This window comes from Rousettus aegyptiacus, unplaced genomic scaffold, assembly GCF_014176215.1.
Source record: "Rousettus aegyptiacus isolate mRouAeg1 unplaced genomic scaffold, mRouAeg1.p scaffold_m13_p_12, whole genome shotgun sequence".
NCBI lineage: Eukaryota > Metazoa > Chordata > Mammalia > Chiroptera > Pteropodidae > Rousettus > Rousettus aegyptiacus.
Genome location: NW_023416287.1, coordinates 55,004,698 through 55,032,149, shown reverse-complemented (window position 1 = coordinate 55,032,149; position 27,452 = coordinate 55,004,698). Strand labels below are relative to the sequence as shown.

At 38.2% G+C, this 27,452-nt stretch overlaps 1 protein-coding gene across 13 annotated transcripts in view; it reads left to right on the top strand.

The window, feature by feature from the left end:
- The window catches only part of ADCYAP1 (adenylate cyclase activating polypeptide 1), a 661,277-nt gene that overhangs the window by 34,928 nt on the left and 598,897 nt on the right, over positions 1–27,452 (top strand). For 12 of the 13 annotated variants that reach the window (XR_004953679.1, XR_004953680.1, XR_004953682.1 and 9 more), the window contains one exon: positions 23,419–23,529. Coding sequence is in view for 2 of the 13 variants with exons in the window: in XM_016164561.2 (XP_016020047.2) it covers positions 23,419–23,500 (82 nt within the window). In the remaining 11 variants the exon portion in view is untranslated. Of the gene's footprint in view, positions 1–23,418; positions 23,530–26,522; positions 26,612–27,452 lie in introns of those variants that run through there. The other variant, XM_016164562.2, reaches the window with a different exon arrangement.

The following is a 27,452-nucleotide window of genomic DNA, read 5'->3' as shown; positions in this document are numbered from 1 at the left end:
GCCTTAAGAAGAATGAGTATGTGGATCTGGGATGACTGTGAATAACAGACTCTTATTTAGAGATTATGACCTTATATTCTAGCTAAGTTAGAATTTTTTCACCATTTACTTGAATATCAGTTTCTGGGCAGCATTTTGGTGTGACATATGAAATTTTATTTGCATAATATACACCTATAATTTATTGAAATCTTGTCAATCTAGAGATAGGGCAAAAGGCATGGTGGTCAAACCATTCAGGGATCAAGGAGCATGACTCCTCCATTATCTTTACAGCATCTTTTAGATGCTTTGAGGAGTCAAATGGCGAAGCTCCTTGCATCATGGGAAATAGCCACCTTCTTTAAGAAGGGACAGCATCCCTCTTTTCCCATGGTACTGTAATTCTTTCATTTCCTTGGGCACACAGGCTGAAATTCATATTTCTTCTAGGACGAATTCATGTGGATAATAAGCTCTACTTTAAAATAGTACTACCTTGGAAACTGATCTGAGAATGGATAATTTTAATCCTATTGCTTTCCTTCTAGTACCTCCCTGAAATCAGCCATACTGGATTTGGTGGGAGGAAGAGAGGAACATTGCCCCTCTTGGAGAGAGGAGAGCTGGCCTGGGAAGTCCTGAGTGCAGGCTTCTGGGAGAGACCAAGACAGCTTCGAGTAGAGAGAGAGAGGGGAGAAAAAGGGATAGGAGGAGGGCACTAACATTTTTCATTTTATCTCAGCCCAAATTATCTAAAGGGGTTTAAATGTACTTAATACTTTTTTTTCCCCTGGTAGAGGACACGCATGAATAAAATAGAAGAATGTTATATGTTGTTTGAAGCAATCACACAACTGAGCTTGTGTATGTGTTCAACTTTTTCTGGCTGTATGTTGCAGTGGTCTTATTCATTTATTTTTTTTTTCTAGCTTTATTAAGATATAACTGACATACATCATTGTGGAATTTTAAGATATACAGTCTGATGATTTGAAACACATATATATTGTGAAATAATTACCACAACAGTGTTAGTTACCATCCATCATCTCATGTAATTACCTCTTTGTGTGTATGTGTGGTGAAAACATTTGAGATCTACTGTCTTAGCAACTTTCAAATGTATAATACTGTATTTTAATTCTAGTCCCCATGCTGTACACGAGATCCTCAGAACTTATAGTATTATAACTAGAAGGTCGTACTCTTTGACCAGCATCTCCCCATTTCTCCCACTTCCCTCCCCCATCCCAGTCCCAGGCAACCACTATTCTCTGTTTCCATGAATTCGTTTTTTATTTAGATTTCATATTTAATGAGATCATACAGTATTTGACTTGCTTATTTCACTTAGCATAATGCCCTTAAGGTTTACCCATGTTCAAATAAATGGAAGGATTTCTTTCTTTCTCACGGCTGAACGATATTCTATGGCATGTATATATCATATCTTTACCTAGTCATCCATTAATGGACTCTTAGATTGTTTTCTTATTTTGGCTATGGTAAATAATGCTGTGATGTAATAGGGGTGCAGAGATATTTTCGATATCCTGTTTTCATTTTCTTTGGATATATACCCAGAAGTGGAATTGCCGGATCATATAGTAACCCCATTTTTAACTTTCTGAGGACCTACCATACTGTTTTACAAGTGAGTGTACCAATTTACATTCTCACCAGCAATGCACAAGGGTTCCCTTTTCTCCACTTCCTCACCAATACTTGTTATTTCTTGTCTTTTTGATAATAGCCGTTATAACAGTTCTGAGATATAGTGCGTTGGGGTTTTGATTTGCATTTCTTTGATGATTGGTGATGTTGAGCATTTTTTCATGTACCTGTTGGCCATTTGTATGTCTTTTTTGGAAAAATGTTTATTTAGGTACTTTGCCCATTTTAAATATATATGTATATATATATTTTGCTATTGAGTTGTATGAATTTCTTATATATTTTGGATATTAACCCCTTATCAGATAGATGATTTGAAAATATTTTCTCCCATCCTGTAGGTTGCCTTTTCATTTTGTTGACTGCTTCTTTCTTTGCCATTTAAGTAGGGTTTCCTGGAATGAGCAAGGTCAGGGTTTGTGTCTTGTGCATATGTTTAGGCAGTGGCTAACGTACTCTCTTATGGTTGAAGAGGATCCTTCAGATACTGAGAGTTATTTTAAATCTTTGAGAGAGAATCGTTCATAAGAAGAGATTTTATTTTCAAACACATCATGTGATAAGCCAAGATGGGCCATATACAGAGTTCTATCCCCTACTAAATGAGTAACTTCTAGTAACTGCTGCAAATGTTTAACCTTAAAGAGGGTTTTGAATTTTGGGAAAGTAATTTTTTAGCTTTTCAAAACTGTTTTGTGTGTAAGACCTCAGGATGAAAGGTTTTTTATAAACCCCAAATGGCAGTGATTTGCAGCAAGATATAATGGAAAGAGCATTACGGACCTCTGCAGACAGACCTGGGTTTTGTTGTTTTCTTGCTGCATTAGCTTAGGCAAGTCTCTTATACTCTCTGACCCACATTTGTAAATGGAGATGGTAATTGCTATCTTACAGTCCTGTTTTAAAAGTAGAGATGAGGTATGTGTAATGGACTACATGTTTGTTGGCCCCCACCTCCAAATTTATATGTTGAAATTCTAACCAAGGTGATGGTATCAAGTGGCACCTTTGATGAGGGTGGAACCCTTTGAATGGATTAAAGTCCTTTAAAGGGACCCCAGAGAGCTCTTGCCCCTTCTTTCTGCCAATACAACAGAATTTGGCAGTCTGCAACCCAGAAGAAGGCTCACAAGAACCCTGTCATACAGATACCCCGATGTTGGACTTCTAGCCTCTAAAACTGTGAGAAATTTTTGTTGTGTGTAAGCCACCTAGTGTATGGTATTCTGTTATAGCAGCCTGAGCTCACCAAGGCAGAGATGTAATTTACATTGCAAAGTGCCTGGCACATAGTAAGTGCTCAATAAGTGTTCACCCACTCACCTCTCTTTCTTCTCTTTCTCTAGGCTGAGTAGCACAGAGTAAGAGGGAGAATTTGAAATTATTTCATGAATTTGATAACTGCATTATAAATTTGAACCACTGTACATTTTTAAAAACAACTTGGTAATGAGGCATACCATATATGAAGAAAAGTATACAAACTGTAAGTGTACAAATTTGTGAATTATCACCAAATATTTACACTCATTTAGCCAGTGCCAAGATGATGAAATTACCAGTACCCCAGAGGCCTTCTCACACTACCTTCTTGCAAAGGTAGCACTATGTGACTTCTAACAAGATAGATTACTTTGTCTTTGTTTTCCTTTTGTTTGTTTGTTTCAATATAAATAGGTTCACACAGAATGACCTCATTTGTGTCTGGTTTCTGTGGGGGTTCAGAAAATAACTTCCATCCCACCTTTCTATGTTCTTCTGGCTGGGACACTAATCATATTAGTATGAGACAGATTAACAGGAGAAAAAAATCACATTTAATACATACATACATGTGGGGTACCATAAAAATATGATACCTGCAGACACATCGGACAGTTGAAGCTTATATCTCATTCTGAAGCTAAGGAGAAAGAATGGGGCTAGAAGTTGTGGTTTGAGACTTCAAAAGCAAGTCACGTGGAGACAGAAATGCAAATGTTTGGTAAGTAAATGTTTGCTGGGTCATCTTTAATAATGGATCACAGAGAGGACATTGATCAAATGGGCCCTGCTAGGTTCCTCCCTGTCTGTCATACACTACTTTATATTAAACCATAAGTATCTATAATGATAGCTCCCTTCCTGGAGCAGGTCCTCTATATAAATTCCTTTTAAATAGTTAGGGAGTAAAATCTGTTGACATAAGAAACGTCCGAGCTTGTAGAGAATTTTAATGAGTTTATTTGAGCCAAACTGACGACAATTGCCAGGAAGCAAAATTGCAACAGATTAAGAAAATGCTCTGTAGAATGGCAATTTTGCAGCTTATTTTATATATTAGAATCAAAGGAGGAGGTCTAAAAAGGATTACGTGACAACCACTGGTGGTAGATTAAGAGAGTGGGAGAAAGCAAAGTTGGGAAATCTCTGGGATTAGATAAGAAATAAAATGAAGAGACACATACTTCTTTTACATTGGTGGATACAAACAAGATAGTTAATAATTAACATTTTATAACACATAGAGATGGTATTCAAGGAACAGGATAACAAAGAGGGGTTTTATAATCTTACACACTGAGGGGTCTGAAAAATGGAATTACTCTGACATTCCAAGGGTATGTTATCTTAGATACAACGAGACAATAGATAGGCTTACTTAAGATAAAGACTGACCTTTTGTCAAAAAAGCTACAAGTTCAGGATGTGACTACCACCATGACCTGCTTTTATTGGGCATTTTTATGTTCAGACCATTCTATGTGGTTAATTTCGGTCTATGAGTTTGTAGAGTCTGTCATGCTGGCCTCACCTGAGGCTATCAGGTTTACTATGTGGTTCCTTTTTTGCCCACTTCCACTTAGTCATAAATCAATTCAAAAGATGCATTGATGACCAACCTCTTGGTTGGATAATGTGGTCCCACGGTGCTAGGAAGGCTCATTCCTAGGAAGTATTAGTATCATCGTTTGTCTTGCTGAAATGGCGGACCATTAGAGATGGGGCAAGATTGTAATTTTGGATGGCAGCAAGGCCACATATTTTTTTTCAAAAGGAAAGCCGGGTAAATTGGATGTGGTCAGGTCTTATGCGCCTTCATTAAGAATGAAAACACTGGATCATTTCTAACCTACAAACTATCATGATCCAAGTTTTGCTGTCTTTCTTACTTTTCTGTGTCTTGCATCTAATATAACACTTACTTGTAGTTTGCAGGTACATCATACACCTCTTCAGTTTCTATTTACTAGTGTTGTTCTTATTATTATTTTAATATAACCCATCTACTTCTTATTGGAAGCAAAGTGTCATTCATTATAAGTCTGATTCCTGCTAGTTGTGCAAATGGGAACTATAAGGTTTAATTGGGGCCAAGTTTGTAAGAACACAGCAGTGTAAATTACAATTACCATTTAAAAATTTCTAGAAGCTAGAGGGACAATAAGAGTTTCCCTGTGCCTCAGCAGCCATTACAGAGGGCCATTTTTTTTTTTTAAATAACCACTTCAGCTTCCAACTGAATTAATATAATAAATAGTCTTTGCTGGGTTAGGAGGTAAACATGTTTCCATCATTGGGCTTTTGCATTTATACATAAAATCCCTTTCTCAGCATTCCTTTTCCACTAATGTTCTACAACTTCCCTGTTCTCAGTTTGTTTCCTTTTACTCATTTAGAAATAACCAACTTACTAGGACAAACTACTTCCTTTTACCTTCTCTCAAAAACACATGCACATCCCTTTCCTTTCTTCTGCAATAACATTCCTTCTAAATTTTAAAAGAGAAACCGTAAAATGAGTATTATTGATAATATAAAGTTACTTTATACACCTTCGACAATTATTAACAGTTGGGCTATAGAAGTTGAGAAAAGCCCAAAGAACAAGTATAACTATTATTATAGCTAATATTATTAGCAGACAGTTAAAGACAATCAAACAATTACTATTAATTTTTTAAGTTCAACACCAGTTATGTAGGCATACAGGCCTTCTTGATGTCTTGGGGCATCTGTTTACTTCTGATGTTGGCAGCTTCTTAAACTTGAGGAATCTTTGATGTTTGCTGATAAGGCGCCTTCCAATGAGATTGGAGAGTCTTTGATTGACATCTTTTTCAGGGGACAAAATCTCCTGGTTATAAGTCATGGTCTTTGAAATCTTCATCTCCTAGGAACATTGAAGTAAATAAGTTACTAATTTATCGATTTCTTTAAGTTGGTTAATAAGTACTTGATAATAATGCAGAATTTCTTTTAGTAAGGTTAGTTCATATGTCCCTTCATCCAAATGCATAGGATGACCAGTGACTATTTAATGAGGAGAAAGGCTACGTTTACCAAAAGGAGTAGGTCTCAGGTAAGAAGCACTGTAGGGAGAACTTTTGGCCAAGGGAGATTAAAAGCTTCTGAAAATTTACCTAGTTGAATTTTAATTGTACCATTTGTATATTCCACCCATTCAGAGGACTGGAATGATAAGCTGAATATTACAAATGGATTACATTATTTGCCAGGTAAAATGAGTTCCTCAGTCACTATGTAACTCAGAGGGAATTCTCCAGTTGGGAGTTGTTATTATTTTTTCCAATAATAACTTACCATATTTGTATCCTTGAGATAGTGGCACTTGGATAAAATCCAATTACTGTACCTTAAATGGAACTAAAGGAAGTGGGAAATATTCTTGGACCTGTAAAATGGTTTTCCAAGGTTGTATTTTGGATAGGTAGAGCATCTGCTATACACTTTATGAGTTACAGTAGGTTTTCAGTCATATTGTTTACTCCATGAAATCATCTTTTCAAGATCCCAGTGTGTTAGCTCATGTATATGTTGAAGTATAGGTAATTGAGCCTCCACAGGTAAGATTGGTTTTTGATTGGGCCCAAGCCACATTTGTTTGTTTAGGTCAAAGATTCTCCCTTATTTTTGTCATATTCTTTATTCTTCTTTTGCAGCTATTTATTGGAACTGTAAAAGAGAGTCTTTTATGAATTAAATAGGAAGATGAAACATTGTCAGGTCTGGATAATTTGGCTACTTATTGCTGTTTATCTAGCTGCAGCATCAGCTAAATTCTTTCCTTTTGCTTTGGTGGTGGCAGCTTTAAAATGTCCCGGAATTTTGATAATTACCAATTCTTTTGCTGCTATACAATATCTAACAATTCTGCAACTGGTTTTCCATTCTTTATGAGCTGCCCCAAGGAGGTCAAAGACCTCTCTTTCCACAGCATTCTAAAGTTGTGAGCTATACCAAAGGCATAGTGACTAAATATTGGCTATTTTATCTTTGGCTAATTGACGAGCTCGAGTTAGAGCAATTAGTTCAGCTTCTTGAGCAGATCTTATTCAGGTAAATAAGAACCTTCAATTAGGTACACCATGGAAGTTATTGCATTTCCATCCCAGTAATGTCCCTGTTCATCTTTCAGATAAGATCCATTTGTAAACCAAATTAAGTCAGCATTATCAGCAAGGAATCATTTCTAGAAACACAAAGGTGGCCAGCAAGCAAAACAATCATAATGTCTTCATCCAGCAAAGAAGGTAGCAAAGTTATTGGGTTAAAACCATTATATCGAGTTAAAGCAATATTAGGCACAGAAAGCAAGACTTTCATGAGAAACCAGTGGATTGACTGAAAAGTATTGACTATGATGAGAGTTCAGTAAAGATTCAACAGAATGAGAAGCATAAATAAAAGAGAGTCCATAACTATTTCTTCTGTTCGTTTGTATAACATGGCTGTAGCAGAGATGGTTGTCATACAGGGAGGGAGCCCTTTGGCTACTGAGTTTAATTGCCGACTATAATATCCTACAGGTAAATGATGATCTCCATTTTTGAGTTAAAATCCCTAAAGCATTTTCTTTATTTTTATATATAAAAAAGAAAGAAAGTTTGTAATTTAAGGTTTCCAGAGTAGGAGCTTTCGATAATACTTCCTCCGGAGCTTCTTCAACTTGTTTCCCTTCAGGGTCCCATTAAATTGAATCAGGCCAATTTGATTTTAGTAAGGCATATTGGAGGCTGGGCATTAATGAAAAGTTTGGAACTCAGTTGTGACAGTATCCAGTCTGACCCAGGAATCCACTAAGCTATTTTTTGTTTGTTTGTTTGTTTTTAGAAGAGGAAAGAATATTATCCTCTGAATCTTTCAGTGTTAATTAGTAGCCATCTTTAGGTATTAGATAACCATAGCATTTTACTTAGGGTAAAAGACTCAAAGCTTGTCCTTTGAGACCTCATGTCCCTTTGTGGCTAGCTTTTATAATAGTAAATTGTGTCCTCTTTGGAGTCTAATATGTCCTAGAGCATAAAAGTAAGTCAGCCACATATAGATTAGAGTAGAATTTCTGGGAAATTCAACATCATTCAAATTAGCTGTTAGCACCTGAAATAGGTGGGTCTCTACATATATCCCTGGGGCATCACTGATCAAGAAAACTCATGATCATCATCATCTCCTCCTCCTCCTCCTCCTCCTCCTCCTCCTCCTCCTCCTCCTCCTCCTCCTCCTCCTCCTCCTCCTTCTTCTCCTTCTTCTTCTAAAACAGGAGTGCCAAAAAAGGCACTACACAAATCTATCAATGATAGTCCACAGGAATAGCTGATAATCGGATATGTGGACTTGGAACCACAGGATGTCTTTATCTATAGCTATGAGATCCTGTGCAAATCTCTATCTTTTCTCCTTGGGTTTCTTTGCTGGAAGGATAGGAAAAATAGAGGAGCTCCAGCATGGAATTATAAGCCCCCTTTTTAAAAAAATTAATCTTGTATAATGAACTAATTCCAGCTAGTGCATCAGGTCTTAAAGGAAATTGGTGAACATTAGGTAGAGACAAAGTACTGCCAATAGTTATTTTAATAGGAGTGACTGACTTAATCTTGCCAATATCTGTACAGGAAACAGCCTGAAGTTGCATTGGAATGTCAGTTTCAAGATTAGTTTCCTCTTACGAAGTTTATTTTAAAATCATCATTTTTCCAATTGGTTCCGTATCTGATTCATTTCATTCTAAATACATTTCACCCTTCTGGGAGGATGTGTGGGCATCATTGGCTTCAAGAAAGTCTCATCCTATCAGGTAAATAGGGGCAGATTTGACTATAGATTATATATATTTGCCCGTAATATTCCCTAGCTTGAAGGGAACAGATTCTGAATTTAAGAAAAAAAAAAAAAAAGGCATTGGTTGATTAGATATCCCTAATATTTGTACAGAAGCTTTACTCTGAAGAAGAGAACAAATTAGTTGGGTAGCATTAAGAACAGATAAAGTAGCCCCAGTATGTATAATGGACTTGGTAGTTTCCCCTTTTCTGGCAATTTCAATTTCTCCTAAAATATTAGCAAGGAGAAAGGAAAACACCTTCTCGGAGTAGCCTTATGCTTGTTTCTTTTTCTTTTCTTTTTCTAAATCTCATTTCAGTTTTCTACAATCCTTCTTAAGGTGACCTGACTTTCTACAACAAAAACAGACTTTTCTACACAAGTTTCCCAGCAAACCTTATTTAGTAATTTCGCTGCTTTGCTCTCAGAAACTAGTAGGTGTATTAACTGAAATAGGTCAGAATAGCCAGGATCCTATGTTTCAACAGTTAAATAAACTTTGTTTGTGAACCCATTGGGGTCCTGGAGAGAGTCAGGGAAATCTTCAGGTAGATTGCTTAATTCTGTTCTAGGCCAAGGAACATATATAATCACTGATTCCTCTATGCTGGAAACTGGCTTTTCTTCAAAGGGAGCTGCCAGAATTATTGTCGTTGTCTGTTTTTTCTGGTATATCCTGGTCTGGTTTTCTATTCTGAGTATACCCTAGGTCAGTAGGGAACTGAAGTGGAGGAGGTGTAGAAGAGAGAGAAGGAGGAGGAAGAAAGAAGAGTAAGTCTGGACAATAAAGTTAAGAGTACAGTGAGGCAATTGGAGAAGAAGGAAAAATGGAGCACTGGGATTGAGCAGCTTTGGAAACCTTTAGTTCAGAGAGTCTCAAAAACTTTCTTGTTAACTTCCTTGAGAGAAGTAAGTCTCTGTGTTCCATTTCAGAGGCTTCTATCTGTCAATTGAAGTAAACCTCCCATTCATTCAGTTTGATTTTAGAAGTGGCTTTTTTTTTTTTCCTGTTGTGTGCGCAAAAAATTAATTTAGGCGTCAAAAGAGTTCCATTTGGGCCATCTTAAGTTGATATCACTCCTAGTTAAATTTTCCCATTTCTGTAAGTACTTGAAAGTATAGGCTTCCTATGAATTGTACCTCTACAGGAGTATCAATGGGGACTGGGGGCTGGGAGCTTGTTGGCTTTGGAGGCACAACTTCTCTTGTTAGTTTTAGTTTTCTTTTGAGATCTGCAGGGTCTGAACAAATTTTTAGGGATATTGTGTAGTCGGTCGAAGTGTGCTGCTTTTGGGTTGAGCTCCAAGGGGCTGTCACCTCCCAAGTTGCTTCAACCCTCATATGGGTTTCTCTTCCCCACTGTCTAATACAACCATGAAGACTCTAACTGGCCTTTATGTGAATGTCCTGGAAGAGCCAATTATTTAATTATAGTTGTGTTGGAATTCTCTGTGGGTCTTACTTTTTTGAAGCATACCCTCGAACATCCTTACATAGTTTCTTAGTGTTACCAAACTCAAGGGGTTCGTTTTGCCTGCATGTGTCTATAGCCAAAAGAGACACAGACAGGAGTTTGCAGCAAAGAAAGCAGAGGTTTATTTAAGGAAATGATGCCAAGACCAGAGACATAGGTGAGCTAGTGCTCAAAGACCTGGCTCCTTGATGATCTTGGAGGAATAGGTTATACAGGGGTAAACTCAGTCATGGTAGCTAAGGGAGTTGGGGCCTTGGGCTCTACTGATTGATCAGAGCTAGAGTAAAAGGTAGTTGATCATTGCATCAGGTCCTGATGTCAGTGACTACGTTGTTCTGTCTGGTTTCAAGGGGGGTGCTGGTAGGCTCGTGGCCTTCATGGGTGTGGAGCTGCAAGTTGGTATTATTAGTTTGGAGCCAGTGGGGCACAATGGGCCCCTGCTGGGACCTAGCACCAGGTCTGGGTCCTCAGGGTGGTCCTGGGTGGGCTTCTTTGGAATGCTGCCATCTGCGCCAAGTAAATGTTGATGGAAGAAACATCCAGACCTGTAGAGAATTTTAATGAGTTTATATGAGCCAAACTGACAATTGTCAGAAAGCAAAATCTCAACAGATTAAGAAAATGCTCCATAGAATGGCTGTTTTGCAGCTTATTTTATACATTAGAATCAAAGGAGGAGACATAAGGAGGTTTACATGAAACCCACTGGTGATAGATTAAGAGGATGGGAGAAAGCAAAGCAGGGAAATATCTGGGATTGGAGAAAAAGGAAAATGGAGAGACACATACTTCTTCTACATTAGTGAGTACATATAGGTAATAATTAACATTTTACAAGCACACAGAGATAGCATTTGCAGGATGAGATAACAATGAGGGGTTTCATAGTCCTGTGCTCTGGAGCAAAGTGTTGTGCCCCGAGGAGTCCAGAAGAAGGGATTATTCTGATATTCCAAGGGTATGATATCTTAGATGCAAAAAGGTAATAGACTGGCTTACTTGAGGTAAAGACAGACCTTTTGTTAAGAAAGTTACAGGTTCAGAATGTGACTACCTCCCATGACCCGCTTTTAGTCAGTAATTTTTATGTTTGGACCATCATTCTATGTGGTTAATTTTGGTCTCTGAGTTTGTAGGGCCTATCATGCTAGCCTCCCTAGAGCTTCTCAGGTTTTAGTATGCAGCTCCCTTTTCATTTACAGATCCAAAATTTTTCCTGAGTCTCTTGTTTCTTAAAAATAACCAGCTTAAATAGTCAATATCCTAAAAGGCATATTTTGAGGTGGCAAATTCTACTTCCCCTCATTTCTTTTGCTCAACATTGTTTTTGTGTTTAATCCACATTGTCGATGTAGCAATAGTTTGTTCTAAATCACTGAATTTTCAAGCCAGTAGAGATCATAGGGATTCTCTCACCTACCCCTCTCATTTACCAGAAAAGGGAAATGAGGGCCAGAGATGATAAAGTGATTTGCCCAAGTTTACAAAGCTAATTATTAGCAGGGACGCAATTAGATCCCAAGTCTCCCCATATCCAGTCTAGGCCCCCTTTCTGAAGTATCTGTAGTAGTAGCCTACACAGTTCAAATCCGTCATGCAAAAAAAGGGGGGTGGGAAAACTAATCGCAGCATGTGCAGGTATCTCTGAATCCTGGAGTTGGAGATTTTACTATTGTCTTTAGATCTGATCCTCTCATATGTACCTTCTCTACGTGAAAATCTCTGGACTGATGTTGTGTGCTCAGATGTTCTTATAGCATGAACCACGTGCACATCTTAAAGTATCAGAACCCGGAATGAGAGTCAGAAACATCTACACCTAACCCTTGTCATATTAATAAGGCATTATCTTAATTTAAAAGCTTCCAGAGGAGATTCTCTAATTTTTTCTACTTTTTATAGGCATAAATTAGATCTGCCTATCTAACTCTGAATCCATATATACTCTCATTTGAGCCTGAAAGTTAGTTCATTGGTATCACTTGAGAACACCATATATTACACAGCACGAACAACTCAGGATGCACCTAATTGGATGAATTCCTCTGGAAACCCACTGTTCTTAATGCTGCTTCCCAAACCTGCCATGGTGCCGACAATTCTCTAGTTACAGTTGTCCCATCAAGTTCAAGCAGTATTTCAAGGTCTCTGTCAAAATGTATCTGCATTTCTGTGAATGATACGCTTTGTGTCATCAGTATACTCTGCTCAGAGACAAAATAGATCTGTTTGACTGGGATGGAAGAGGGACAGGTATGTCTGGTTGGAAGGTACAGTGCGGTGTGCATAGGAGTTTTCCCCAAGTAAAAAAATAGACTAGGCTGTATCTAATATAAGGGGAAATCTATTAAAGCCAGTTTTTCTTCTATAATCATGGTCATCCCTAACAGAGGAAAGGGTTAAGAGCCCTTGTGCTATGCAGGGGTGGGGGTGAAAAGAAAAGCCAGGAGGACCTTAGTGATTATAAAAGCCCAGACTCTGGAGTTTGAATTTTTGTTCTTCCATCTGCTCAATGTGACCTTGGGCAGGTTATTTAATTCTTTGTGCCTCAGTTTCTTCACCTGTAAAGTAGGGTTACTGGGGAGTGGGGTTCCTCTTTTGATGTGTTGTCCAGGTTCTTGGTGTCTCAAAGAATCGAGCAAGACACTGAAATGTAGCAGAAAATAATAGCTTTATTAGAAGTGACAGTACACTTCCAGATGTGGAAGTGGGACTGAGCAAGAGAAGACTAGCTCAAAAACCTGGTAATAAAGCCTTCAGGGTTTTTACCCCTATTTGCTGTGCGTGGTTATTTTTCTTAGAGAAGTGGCCTTTCTTGATTGACAGCTAAGATGGACAGGACCCAGTGACTCATCATTTGCTTTCTGCACGTGTAGGTTCCCAGAATTCAGTTGGTTATTTGATATTAATGAACTTCCGGGCATATACATAGTGTAACGAGGCTCGGATGAATTAAAGGTTGTTGGAGTCTTCATTGCGCAGGTGCGAATGACTGGCTGAAACTAGTACCCAATTATCTCCTTACTTGTTTCCTTGTATGAGTAACTTTTAGACCAAAAATGCCTTCTGGCTTGCTTAATTTAGGGCGGACTGCTGAGGACCCTTTCTAGAACAGGATGATGACCTCATAGTCTTTGCAGGCAGACCGGAAACTCCCTAACTTTCCTGCCTAATTCTTTTCTAAGAACCATGGAAAAAAGTTTTATTATTATGGATGTTGAAGAACAGGAGGTCTCTTTTTCTGTATCTGCTTCCTGCAGAGGAGGGTTGTAGTCCCTGCCTATTGTGGTTTCATGGAGCTCTTCCCTCTCTGCTTTAGTCAGGACAGGGTCTTGGGTTTCTTGCTGAAGTGCTGCCTCAGTCCTAGACAAAGAAAAGCAAAGATACAAACTTATTACTCGAATCATATATTTAGTTATATCTATTATTGATTTGCCTATCAAGCAGGTAAAGGAAATCAGGCTGGGTTAATATATTTCGTAAAAGAAAGAAAAAAACTTGAGTTAAAGATCCCCTCCCTTCTCAGACTCCCAGGGCCCTGTTTTGGCCTAAAGCCATTCCTGCCCTGTAATGGGCTAAGGAGAATCTGAGTTTCAGTGATCCTTATCAAATAGCCAGAGGACCTGAGTCACTAGTTACAAGTTAATTAAGTTTTAGAGAGAGGGTCTTTTCTTCAAAAAAAAAAAGAAAGAAAAGACTTAATTAGGCTTACTAAAAAGATTAAGAATTTTGCAAGTGATGGCCTCTATTGCTAGGGTGATCATAACATCCTCATAGGATTGTTAGGAGGATTAAATAAGTTACTTTACATAACATGCTTAATATAGTGCACTGAATAATAAGATTTATTATGATTATTACAACTTCTATTACTGTTTCAATTTTTCCATCAAATAGTAAATTCTCTGTAATTCTTATTGTTGCAGGATTCTTGAACAGGGAGGCAGGGCACCAAAGCAATAAGCAAGAAGCAGCATTTATTGATGCCGGCACCGGCTCAGCGGATTATTATCCGAAGGCTGAGCCCTGATTGTAACATGGAGGGCAGTTTTATACTATCTTGTACTTCCGCATTCCTACACAGCTATAGATATTCCATATAAGTACGGAGAACATAAGGAGAATATTGACTGGCTGCCGAAGTAAGGAAACCGGCTTAATCATTTAAGTTGGTTTTTGGACTGCCATGTCAGCCGGAGAGTCCTGGGATGGCGGGTGTAGCCAGGAACTAACTCGTTCGAGCTGGAAATGGTCAAACAGAGTCTGGCTGCCACCTTATAGCCCTTTATGCTCTCCAAATTATACTTTTCTTATAAAGAATTTCCACCTAAATATTACTACCTCAAAAGACAGGGGCAGAAGAAAAGGATAGTCCAAACTGGACTCTAAATATATAATTTGATTTACTTGACTAGATACTAAAGTAAAATTGGGTGTCAGTTCTGTTTTATCTTCAGGTCTAGTAGGCTAGAAATATGTTTTCTGCTAGCATAATTAAATGCAATTTTACTGTAAGTAAGAGAGGAGACATCTGAGAAATGCAAAGGAAAGGGCTTGTAGAAATGACCGGACTCAGCTGGTTATAGATCAACCACACCCTATACATCTTTAATTGGCCTTCTGGAAATTCTTGCCATACCTACAAGACAAATGATCTGTAAATAGATAGGACTGGTGGTCTGGAAATTTCTTCCCCCTGGCAGCCTCCACCCGAAACTCCTCTGTCAGGTGTCCCTACCTGCAACATAAGGGAATAATAGGGAAGCCTCCTGAACTTCTTCTAGTGGGATTTTTTATTGATTTCCTCCTTTCTTCATTTGTATGTTTTATCCAAGGAGCACTTAGTAGCCGTGTGCCCTTGGGAAATTTACTTAACCCTTCTGGACTCCGTTTCCTCATTTGCAAAAAGGCAGTGACAATATGTACCTTGAAGAGTTCTTATTGAGAATAAGTGGAATGATTTCTGCAAAACAATCTAGTTCCAGGTACATTGGAGGTGCTCCTTAAATGTCAGTTTTCACAGTAAATTCTTAACAAATAGATGACACTTTTCTTTATGCAAGTTTCATTTGTATGTATAATAATTAGTCTTTTTAGCTCCTGGAATTTAGGTAGTCTGTTCGATAATTTTGTATTACTTTCAAGTTCAAAACTGCACAAACCCCTCAGTTACCTAGTATATGTTAAGCTTAAACTACAAGCATATGCTTGCTTCAACAAAGATTTCACTGATGTTTAACATATAAATGTATGGATGTCTTTAAAATACATTTGTGGGTGTATGTAAACCTATGTTCCAGGTACGGAAGTACCTCTAAAATTTATGTATTCTGTTCTATTGTCTAGTCCTGAGGTGTAATATTTTTAATTCGAAAACCTGTTTTATCATATATGAATTGCTGCCTATCCAATGACGTCTTTCTTCTCCTCTAGTAATTATCTCAAACTGTGCTGGATACATCCTGAACTTTAGTAAATTGGATCTGGAATAAGAGGCTATTGAGATAGCAACCCAGACTGTGGAAATATCTCTGAAGAAATAGCAAGTAAAATATGTATACACTTACACATGCACTAAAGAATTATGTAACCAGTTAGAGGAGAGAAGGTTGGGGTTCTCCAGCTCCTCTGAAATTTATTTTCTGGTTCTGGATAATTCTAACTATTGTCTTGGGTTTTGGTTCCCTGTCTATAATTCAGGGATAAGGATAGAGTTATTGTGAATATAAACTGGTAAAATAAGTGGAGTACTTTATGAACCTAGAGCAGAAAAAGTTGTAAAGAGCCGGTGTTAAAAAATTCATACAAGAGTGCACTGGAAGCCAGTAAGAATAAAGATAAGATTTTTAGATCTTATCCTAGGAATTAGCGAACAGTAAGTGTGATAAAACTAGAAACAAATTTTGTTACTTTACACAGTGAGCTGCAAATTATTTACATTTTGTTCTGCTTCCCAAGTGCTAATGATGGTTAACACTGGACCAGTTCATGGGCTTCTGCTGGCTCCATGAGCAGTCTCTGAGAAGGAAAAGGAGAAAGCCCCTTCAGTTAGTTAGGTGAATAAGACGGGTATATCACCAGGCAAATAAAACAATTTACTGTTTCTACAAACACCTAGGGGCGTGGTTCTGGTTATGTGTGGCCCCATCCTCTATCTACTTTGGTTCTCTGCCTGGCTCCTCTGCTTCTAGTAGGGCTGAAAAAAGATATTTTCAGAGCTGGGAACTTAGAAATCTTTTCTGTTTCTTACATCTACACCCCTGGATGTTTATAAACATAAGTTATAGTCCACTGTGTCCAGTTTCGTATGCTTCGAATTTGGGCCCTGTATTAGTTTACTATTGTTGCACAGCAAATTGCCCCAAGCTTAGCAGCTTGAAACAACACACATTTCTTCCCTTGGAATTTCCTCGGGTTAGGAGTATAGGTGTAGCTTAACTGGTACCCTGCTCAGGAGCTCACAGGTGTCATCCAGGCTGCGTTTTCATCCAGAGGCTGAGTCCTCTTCTAAGCTTGCTGGTTTTTGGCAGATTTCAGTTTCCTGAGGACTGTTAGAGACCACCCACTTTTCCCAGTCATCTGGCATGCTTCACAACATGGCAATTTACTTCTTTAAAGCCAATGGAGGATATTTGCTGCTGCCTTGGTTCTCTACGATTTTCAAAAATGGCTCACCTGATTAGGTCAGTCCCGCCTAGGATAATCTTCCTAATGTAAAGTCAACTCTTAGGGAGTTTATTTTTATTTATTTATTCCCATGCCCTTTAATCCCCCCCAACCCCCCCCAACCCCCACCCCACAACTTTTACCCCTGACCTATGGATGTTGCCTTTTCCCCTTAAGAACTGGATTTCTGAAGCTGGGCATCTCCTCCCACAAGCTCGCGGCAGGTACTTGGGGCCTGGCGTACCCAGGGTATGGTTCATGGCTCCACCTGGGGTGCGAACCCAGGACCTTCTGGATGTAAAGCAGATGTGCTAACCCCTACACTGTGGAGCCACCCCCTTAGAGAGTTTAATAATGTCTGTAATATCATTTCATAGAAACACTTAGAAGGTGCAAATACCAAGGAGCAGGAATCTTGGGGCCGTATTAGGATTCTGCATACCACAAGTCCCTTGTTGAAATCTGATCCGCCCACAAGGGACCCCTTTCTCTGAGAACTGCTCTGCTATCAACAGCCATGTTGGTGGCGTACTTGGCCTCAGATGATTGGATTCTAGGAGGTTCAAAGTGTGACCTGTTAAGGTATTAGAGGACGGTTACAGGTCTTCATTTTTCCAGAATCACTCCCATTTCTCCTTACATGTCTATAAACTCTCATTTAAAAGCATTTGGCTCAATTTGCATGTGAGCACTTAAATTGTTAATTCCACAGTTTGAAAAGCTGGAGGCATCTTTTCATGGTTATTTTGTACTTAAAAGCAGCAGTTTACTATCAAGTGGTGCCCTAGCAACACAGAGCACTAGCATCCTCTGTCCAACGGGCTACTTTATTCCTAGAAGTAGGTTATATACCAGGAAAATCTGGTATATCCTCATAAGCAGCCCAAAGTTTTCTTTAAAGAAATAGCTGAAGCAAAGTGTGTGGCTTCTTTCAATCTCTATTCTGGAGCAGTAACTAGTCTGGTGGCTGAGAGTATGGCTCTGGAGTCAGCTGACCTCAGTTTCAGCCCCAACTCTCCTACTTACTTGCTTTGTATTGTTTGGCAAATTTTCTTATTTCTTTAGCTCTGCTCTATGTCTATTAATTGGGGGCCAAAATACCAACTTCACTGGATTATTGTAAGAATTAAATGAGATAATATACACAAATGATTTAATTAATACCCAGTAAGTGATGGGCATTATTACTGGTTTATTCAGAAAGAAATTTTAATTTTATAGTGGGCTATCAGGAGTCGGAAGTTGATTAAGGTTTCTGTGTTACGGATAATGTTATATTAGATGTTAGGTCTTGACAAGAGCTTTAATCTGAAGCATGATAGGCATGGGGCTAAATAGCCAACATATTAGTCTAATGTTAAAGTCATATCTTCAGAGGAACAGAATCATTGTTTCTTAAAAATAAGCCTGGAGTTCCTTTTATCCTTACATCTAGCTTTAGATTCCTTTCTAAAGAATATTAAGAACCTCATTCCAGGCTGTCAAGCAGAATCCCCAGGTTTGGAGAGGACTATTTCTCATTCCTCTAGAAGGAAAATGGCTGGATTTCCTACAAATGCCTAGATAAGCTGCTGTTGTCTTGGAGGCTGTCTGAACTTGTCTGTAGTCTACAACACCTTGAGTAAGTGAACCTAAATAATTCATCACTCCCCATTAATAAATTTGATGATTTTGATGATGTTTCATTTTTTTTTTTTAGGATCCTTTTTTTTTCTGACTTTATTGAAATCAACAATTAGCTGCTGGTATTTACATTGTACAGTTCAGTGAGTTTTTTTCAATTATAGTTAGCCTACAATAATATATTAGTTTCAGTTTTACAGATTAGTGATTAGAGATCTATATAACTCACAAAGTGACCACTCCACTAATTCTAGTACCCCTCTTCCCCCTTACATATTTATTACAACATTGTTAACTATTTTCCATATGCTTCATTTTATATCTCCCTGTCTATTTTCTAACTATCCATTTGCACTTCTTAATGCCTTTGCCCTTTTTCGCCATCCCCTAATCCCCCTTCCATCTAGTAGCCCTCAAAATATTCTCTGTATCTATGAGTTTGTTTCTGTTTTTGTTGTTGTTGTTGTTCATTTTATTCTTTAGATTCCACATGTATGTGAAATCATGTGATGTTTTTCTTTCTCTAACTCATTCAGCTCAATATCCGATTGGTCCATCAAGGGAATATCTTTTTCCATCCCCTTTCTTTTAGTCTGTGTGTGTCTTTTAATCTGAAGTGAATCTCTTATAGGCAGCATATGTAGGGGTCTTGTTTTCTTATCCTTTTAGCCACCCTCTCTATTGATTGAAACATTTAAATTTTTTTTTCATTTAAAGTACTTGTTAACGGATATGTAGTTATTACTATTCTTTATTCCTGTTTTTGAAACATGTTTTTTCTTTAAAAAGTCCTTCCAACATTTCCTGTAATATTGGCTTGGTGGTTATGAATTCCTTTAGCTTATTTTTGTCTGAGAAGCTCTTTATCTGTCCTTCAACTCTAAATGATACCTTTGCTGGATAAATTATTCTTGGTTATAGATCTTGGGTTTTCATCATGTTGAATATTTTGTGCCAAGCTATTTGTCCTGCATAGTTTTTCTTGAGAAATCAGCTGCCAGTCTTATGGGTGCTCCCTTGTAGTAATTAACTGCTTTTCTCTTGCTGCTTTTAAGATTCTCTCTTTGTATACAAACTTTGGCCTTTTAATTATGGTGTCTCTTAGTGTGAGCCTCTTTGGGTTCATCTTTTTTAGGACTCTCTGAGCCTCTTGGGGTTGTATATCTATTTCCTTCACCAGATGAGGGAAGTTTTCCATCATTATTTCTTCAAATAGCTGTTCAAATTCTTGTTCCTCTTCAGGTACCCCTATGACCCAGATGTTTTTACATTTAATTGTGTCCCCTAGGGTCCTTAAATTATTATTCTGGTTTTGGCTTCTTTATTCTTGCCATTTCGATTGAGTGTCCTTGGCTCCCCCCATCCTCTTTATTGGTAGTTTGCTCCTTTTCTTTATTCACTTTGTTTATTTCATTTAATATTCTTCTCATCACAGACAATATGTTCTTCATTTCTGACTGGATCCCTTTTATAATTTTCATTTCCATTTTTATACTTTTTATCTTTGTTAAAGTTCTCACTGAGTTCATCTACATTGCCCCTAAGTTCATTGAGCATCTTTATAACCAGTGTTTTGAACTTTGCGTCTGTTTGATTGCTTGATTCCATTATTTCTGGATCTCTATTCTATTCTCTCATATGGTTTCTGCTTCTTCGTCTTCCCATTCCGGCTGCCTTTTCTCATCTATTTCTATGTACTAATAAAGCTCCTAAGTCTCCCAGTCTTATTAGCATGGCTTTGTGTAGTAGGTGTCCAGTGGCACAATCTTGAGAGGGGTTCGGCTGCAGGCCAAGTTTAGCCCTAGCCTGTGCCCTTCCGAGGCCATCTGTTAAGATTCCGCAAGCAATCCACAGATACTGTGCTTATGGTTGCCTCAAGAAGCCACATCAGAAACTGAAGCCAGCTGCCACCAGTGTGGATCCTGGAGCAGTTACTCAGCAAGAAACACTGCACTTGCTGAGGATACAATTGGATGTGTCTTGGGTAGGGCCATGAGTTGGAGGAGGCAGAGTTTCAGGGAATCCTCTGTGCAGAGTGACCTATAGTGGCCTGCAACCAATCAAAAGTAGTAAATATTTCTTCCTTACGAATTGTGCACCTATCCTAGAACTGCCCTTACATCACTTTTTCCTGCATCACCTCCCCTTATCCATAAACAATGTAAATTCTTTCAAAGCAACTAACATCTTTTGTCCCCAAAAACATAACATACAGAAGAGCCTGTCAACTCCAGGACAGTGGGCATGTTTGTCTTTTTCACCTACCTCTGCTGCTGGTGGTTCAGACTATGCCCAGGACCTAGTTCTTTTCTGACTAGTATTTGACTCAATAAATCCTATATTTCAGAAAAGCTTTTGGCCATTATAATTTTTGTTTAACATTATAGCGAGAGGAACCAAAGCCTAATTAGCAAAGAGAAAAGGTGTATGGGGCAGAGTCCTGGAGAAACTAGGTGCCAGCTTCCAAGGATCCTCTGCAGTAGAATCCCAAAGGATGTGTCTTAGGCCCCCAGTAATGAGTTGTGACACATGTATGAAAAATGCCAATCAGGGAAGCTCATTAGAGACCCAGCACCAGGGCTTTTACTGGGTCACTTAGACAGCCTCTGCTTGTCACATACCCAAACTGCAGATTCCAGAAGGAAAGCAGGTGTTCAGCATACATAAACCACTTGGTTTGTACAAACAATTTATGTCTAATAAGCTTCTCTTATTAGTTCTAGAAATATGGCTAGTGTGACTGAAGAACTGAGTTTTTACCTTTTCGAATTTAATTAATTTTAAAAAGCCATATGTGGCTGGCTAGTGGCTACTAGAGTTCTAGATTGTCCATTTTGTGATTAAATGATCTGTTGGAAAAAAGGATAAGGAGCGATCATCAAGATGATGGTACCAATTGAGGTCTTTCTCCACAAAATGTCCTATATTTCCCCAAATCTTGTTTCTCCCTATTGGGCTTAAGTTCTCTCTCTCTATGTGGTCCTGTCTTCCATCTAGCAGCTTCTACATTTAAAGTGAGGATATTGTCCTCAAGTTTTTCATGGCTTGAATGTCAATAATAGAATATCAATGATCATTAGAAAGGACAGAGATTTCGTGGAACACATCATGCTTCAATATTACAGGCCAGGCAGGGGCATTGGAAACTTTCAGTTATAGACTGTCAGGTAAAACAAATTTCCTGTTGGAGAGAAATCTTCAGACTAGCATTTGTTATAATAGTAGGTATGCTCCATAAAATCATGTTATATAGGTGTTGTTTTCTAGCTTTCTTGGGAAGTAGGCTCTGAGATAGATTTGTGCACAAGAGGTTTACTGGGGAGTGGTCTTAGGAACAATAATCATGAGGAATTGCACAAAGCAAGACTGGGCAAAGGAGAACGTGAACTGAGATTCAGTTGCAGCATTGGCCTTACCCGATCCCTTAGTGGGATGGCTTTTCAAAGTTGTACTAAAGCAAAAAGACCAGGCCTTTGCATGATCAACTGGACGCTGGCTGCAGCCACCACTTTAATTGAGGGACAAAGCCATGAGCTCCCAGCAGACCTCACTCCCAGCAGCCCGGGAAATGAGCACCTTGGCTGTATCACAGCATCCGTTGCAATAGATTTAGTTTTCATTGGGAAAGAAAACTTGTCTGCTTTCCTTTGGTGGGAGGGCTTTTGCAGAATAAAGTTAAAAGCAAGGTTTTGGAATTGGCTCAAGTCCTGTGCTCTGTGACCTTGGGCAAGGTACCTAGTTTCCTTAGGTCTTAATTTCTTTGGCCAGAAATTGCCAATAATGCCACCTACTTGGCCTTCCTACTTGCTGTGGGAATGGAATAACATGATGTGTGAAAGCACTTAGCACAAGCCCTGATGCTTGGTTAACACTCAATAAATGGCTACTATTGTTATAATTCTAGGAATTTTATAAGACACAACTTTTGGATACAAGAATTTCTCACTGGGAGCACAGTAGAGTTGACAGTTTTTTGACAAGAGTATGAAAAAGTGCTTCATTACTCACCGCTGAGGCCTTTTCCTTCTCCTATTTTTCTCCTTGCTCTGGCAGAAGTGCCCAGAATTGGGATAAGCAAAGTTGGAAAAGCCAATAGGAATGAGGGTGCTGCTGTTCTTGGATCCAGAGGGAAGGGAGAGAAGCTACTCAGTGAGCACTTGATCCTTTGCTCAAGAGGAACTAGTCCCAAGAAATTACAAGAGGTTTGCTCATTTATGCTTAGGTCAGTGATGTGACCCTTAGAGATTTCTGGAAATGCTTTCTCCACAGACATTCACCCTTGCTTCCCCCGACCAAATTTTAATTACATTTCTGTAATCTTGATGGTATTCGGTATGAACATAACCCTTTATCACTATTAAGCACTCCAAAAATGTTAACTAATTAAGTCATTTCATCAAATAACAGTTTTTTTGGCTCAGTCTTGGTAGCCCAACTCTCTAGTTTCAATAACAGTCATAGAGCCAAGAAATGTACTTTTAAAACTTTTATTAACATACTTTTTTAAACCTGGACTTCCAGGTGTAGGAAGAAATAGCTGCCAAACCCACCCACTCCAACTGACCCCCAGTTGACGGCTTCTTGCCTTTGCTTTTGTGGTGTTTCCTAGACCTCTTTTACTGCTAATCCTGTGAGAGAGGGTTTTGTGGTCAAAACAGTCTCTCAGACTTGTGTTTCATAAATTAGTAGTTTTTAAAAAGAAAAATTAATTTTCTAAGCAAGGACACCAAAAGCCCCTGTTATTTTTTGTCATCATCATTTCATAGAAAGGAAGGAAATTTTAACAAAACAAAATAAGGAAGATAGTCTTCGGATAAAAAGCACCTTTTAAAGTAGAGTACATTCAGTTTCCTGGAAACCTACATCCTGTATTTTTTACCTCTTGCCTCCAACAGTTACAAACCTCTTCATGGACTGGGTCTGGCCTTGGGGCAGGAGCGGAACATCATCGGACGTACACCTGGGTGGTTCTCGTAGCCACTGAGCCCTGGAAGGACAGCCACCAGGTCTGTTTTGTTTATCACTGTACCTGATCCTTAATACAATACCTAGCACATGTTAGGGACTCAATAAATATTTATTGAATAAAGTAATGAATATGATTATCTGCTGTGACCTTGGCTAAGTCACGGCATTTCTGGGGCTCAGATCTGTACAGTTAGGTCTGTGCAATCCTGTCTATGTGATCTGTATAACTGGAAGGTCATATTGGATACCTGCCAAATTCCCTTTCATTTAAAACAACAAAGACCAAAAGATGGGATTGGAAAGGAATAGTACAGTATTTTCTGTCTCCCTCTCTTTTTTTCTTTTTTAAGAATAATTCAACTTTTGGGTCATTTTTTAAAGAATAATTCAACTTTTGATGACTTTTTCAGAGGCTTGTGGCAATGTTTATCTCCTGAATAAAGGTGTTGGTTCTTTGTAGGTAAATGCTGCTTCTCAGGGGTCCCAGAAGGCGAGAGCCTTGTAGACTAAATTATTAATTTGAAAACTAAGTGTTCAGGGATAGAAAACCTTACTATAATTTTTAATTAGAGGTTTTGATATTAACTCTAAGCAACTTTTTTCTGTTTTTTCTTTTCCTAGACAGCATTTTCAAAAAAGATTTTTGTTATTACACATTTTGTTATTACTATTATTGTAAAGTATCTCATGGCCACTATGTGTAATTGAGTTTAGAGTTTGATAAATCTTTGATGAATAATACAGTAGTCACCTTAGCTTGTACATATTTCAAAGCCAGTTAAATCCCAAGAGCTGGAAGCAGGTAGAGGGTTGAATACATATTTATATTTCTTTTTCTACATTCCTACTCAATACACTTTTTTAAGGAAAAGCTCCTTTTTGTCATGATTAGCCAGAGGTGAAGAATGAAGGAGAGATGGACTTTCATTAGGAATAGAGGCTTTGTATGCAATTTTTAAATCTGTCTGAACATCTGATAGGAGTGGGCCTTTGAAAAATGATCTCAGATGGAATCGTATATTGATTTTGAATAATGCTGTTATGCAAATGTTTCCCTGAGTTATGGCAAATGTTTAACTGAAAAAAGGATTCTTAAGACGATATATTAATATAGATTGTTTGCTTTTTAAAACAGTAACTATGGTCTGTATCCTGTGTTTCTTTGGGAATATAGAGGATTCATTTTTCAATTATGAAATTTCAGATGAATTTAAAGGATATTTTCTCTATTAAAATTTTATTGCATTGTTTCTAGCTCAAAAATGGCTAAAACATAATGATAATATTATTTCACATTAAAAAATAACTAAATAGTATATCTTCAGCTTATTATTTCAAATGGAGTTGTTGTTTATTGGAACACTGAAAATTGAATGAATTTTAAAAATGTGATCTATCATTTGCAGTGCTATTTCTTTAAAATAGCGTGAGGCTTCTTGTCTGCTAAGAATGACCAGGCTGTCTCCTGCATCAGCCTACTCCCAAGAGAAGTCTGGCTCTACCTTCCATTGCCCCCACTTTGCTTGGTACTAAACTACTCTTGGACACATTTTTCTCGAGCTGAGATGTGAACCCAGCCTCCGCTGATGTCACCAGAGACCTTGATTTGTGGGGGTGTTTGTTAATGGGAGGAAGATGAGAAAACACGGCTGGCTTTCACTTCCTCTCTGCTCAGCTCACCTCTCTATTCATACCCTTCTCTCTGTTCTCAGAGGTTTGTGAGATGGAGTGTGAAGACTAGGGTGTTTCTTGTTGTGGGAGAGCATGTCGTAGGTAATTGAGGAGCTCTCTGATTCATTTCTCAAAGCTGGCGGCACTATTTGCTAGCTATGTGGGCACAGTTACTTAGCTGCTCTCAGCCTCAATTTTATTATCTGTAAAATGGGGTTGAACATATACTTCATAAGATGAAGATTAGGTGAGATATTGCATATAAAGCACCTGCCACTCTGCTGGGCACATAGTTTCTTTTTCACACGTCTGTTTATTTCTATAACCTAATATCTTAATTAGAAACAGAATCACTGCTCTAAGAAATTTCTGTCCTCATGTTTAAGCTAACCTTTAACTGAAGGTTAGCCCGAAGAATGTAATTAGCTGGCTCTTTGGGGTCCTGATACTGAGAAGACCGGAAGACCAGTGACACTGTGTGGCTCAGCAAGAGGGTGGAGTTTTAAAAATGTCCATGTCTAGGTCGCTCTGTTTTCACTGATAGACTGCTTGAGCAATTTGGGGTTTGTAGAATCCTTTTCCTTATAAAAAAGTTCCATATTCAACCCACCTTAAAGCCTCAGGGAAGTTCTGCATTGTTTTTTTCATTGTTCCTGTGAAATGGATGGAGCATAGCATTGAGTAGTAATCGATCAAAGAAAATTAGAGCTGGCATCCCAGCTCTGCCCCATGCCCTGACACCCTCCTGCCTGCTCCTCACCCTCCTTCACCGTGTGTTCTTGCTGAGCCCCAGAAAAAGTCCTCAAAATGCTTGATAATAGAAATCACTTTTTTCATTTAAAAGGAAAAAAAGCCCAACTAGCTTCAGGTCAACTTTTAAGGATGTGAAATAATTACTTGAAACCTCTTTGAACTTCCTTTTGGTATTTTATGGAGAAATGATAAAAAGGCAAAATTTTCTTCATAAATGACCATTTAGATACAGTATTTGTGTTTGTTTTTGAACCTACACTGGCTATTATTACACAGAAGAAAATATCATGATATTAAGCCCACATCCCCAAACCCACACCCAATATTTGGATGGCTCTGGCTGAAAATAGAGCTCTAGATCTGTCTTTTTCCTTTTTTCTTTTTCTTTTTAAATCATTAACTAAAGCCCAGTATATGTTTAACTTTAAAAAATTATATTTTTTAGTTCGAGTTGACATTCAGTATTATTTTATATTAGTTTCAGGTGTACAGCATAGTGGTTAGATTGTTTTGATTGTTCAAGCACATTTGGTGATCTGAGTCATCAGGAGTTTTAATAGATTGGATGGCTTAATGAGGGAAAATATCTATTTGGCTTTCTTGGTAGGCTGGATGTTATCTTCACAGTGGGCTCCAATCTTTTTGGCACCAGGGACTGGTGTTCCTATGAGAATCTAATGCCTGATGATCCGAAATGGAGCTGAGACGGTGATGCTAGAGCTGGGGACCGGCTGCAAATACAGATGGAACTTTGCTGACTTGTCTGCTGCTCACCTCCTGCTGTGTGGCCCAGTTCCTAACAGGCCACAGACCAATACTGGTCTGTGGCCCAAGGGTTGGGGATCCCTGTTCTAAGATAAAGTTATTTAAACAACAATGTATTTTTACACGTAATAAACAACAACAATAACCACTAGTTGCAATGGCAAATATAATAGAGCTTATTTTGTGCCAGGCACTGTGCTAAGTACTGTATAATCCATTTATAGTAATTTCTTATAATAATTTATTTTATTTTCCTAATAACTACTTTTATCCCGATTTCACAGATGAGGAACCTTAGGCTTGGAGAGGCTAAGTAACTGACCATGATCACATAGCCAATGAGGGACAAAGATTGGACATCATAACCCTGGCAATATAATATCAAGCCTATGTTCTCTAACTACTACTTAAGTTTCCAGCTATTTTCTGTAAGCTGAGTCTTGACTTAATTTCCTCTAAATTTGTTTAAATGACTTTTAGACATGCAGCTAAATTTCACTGCATATTCCTGATATTTGAACCATTGTTCAATCCCCTAGACTGAAATGTAATTTATATGTGTAGAGGAATGGGCCAATACTGATTCAGTCATCCCATTACACATGTGATATTAAAAAATTTTTTCATCTTGATCCATAGTAAGAATTAAATTTTTACTTTATGATATATATATAAATTAAAATGTGACATAGGTTACAGCTCTCTTGACTGAAAACCCTCCTCTTCCTTTGGGAATACTCTGTCTTTTATTACTTTTATCTTTTCACCTCCC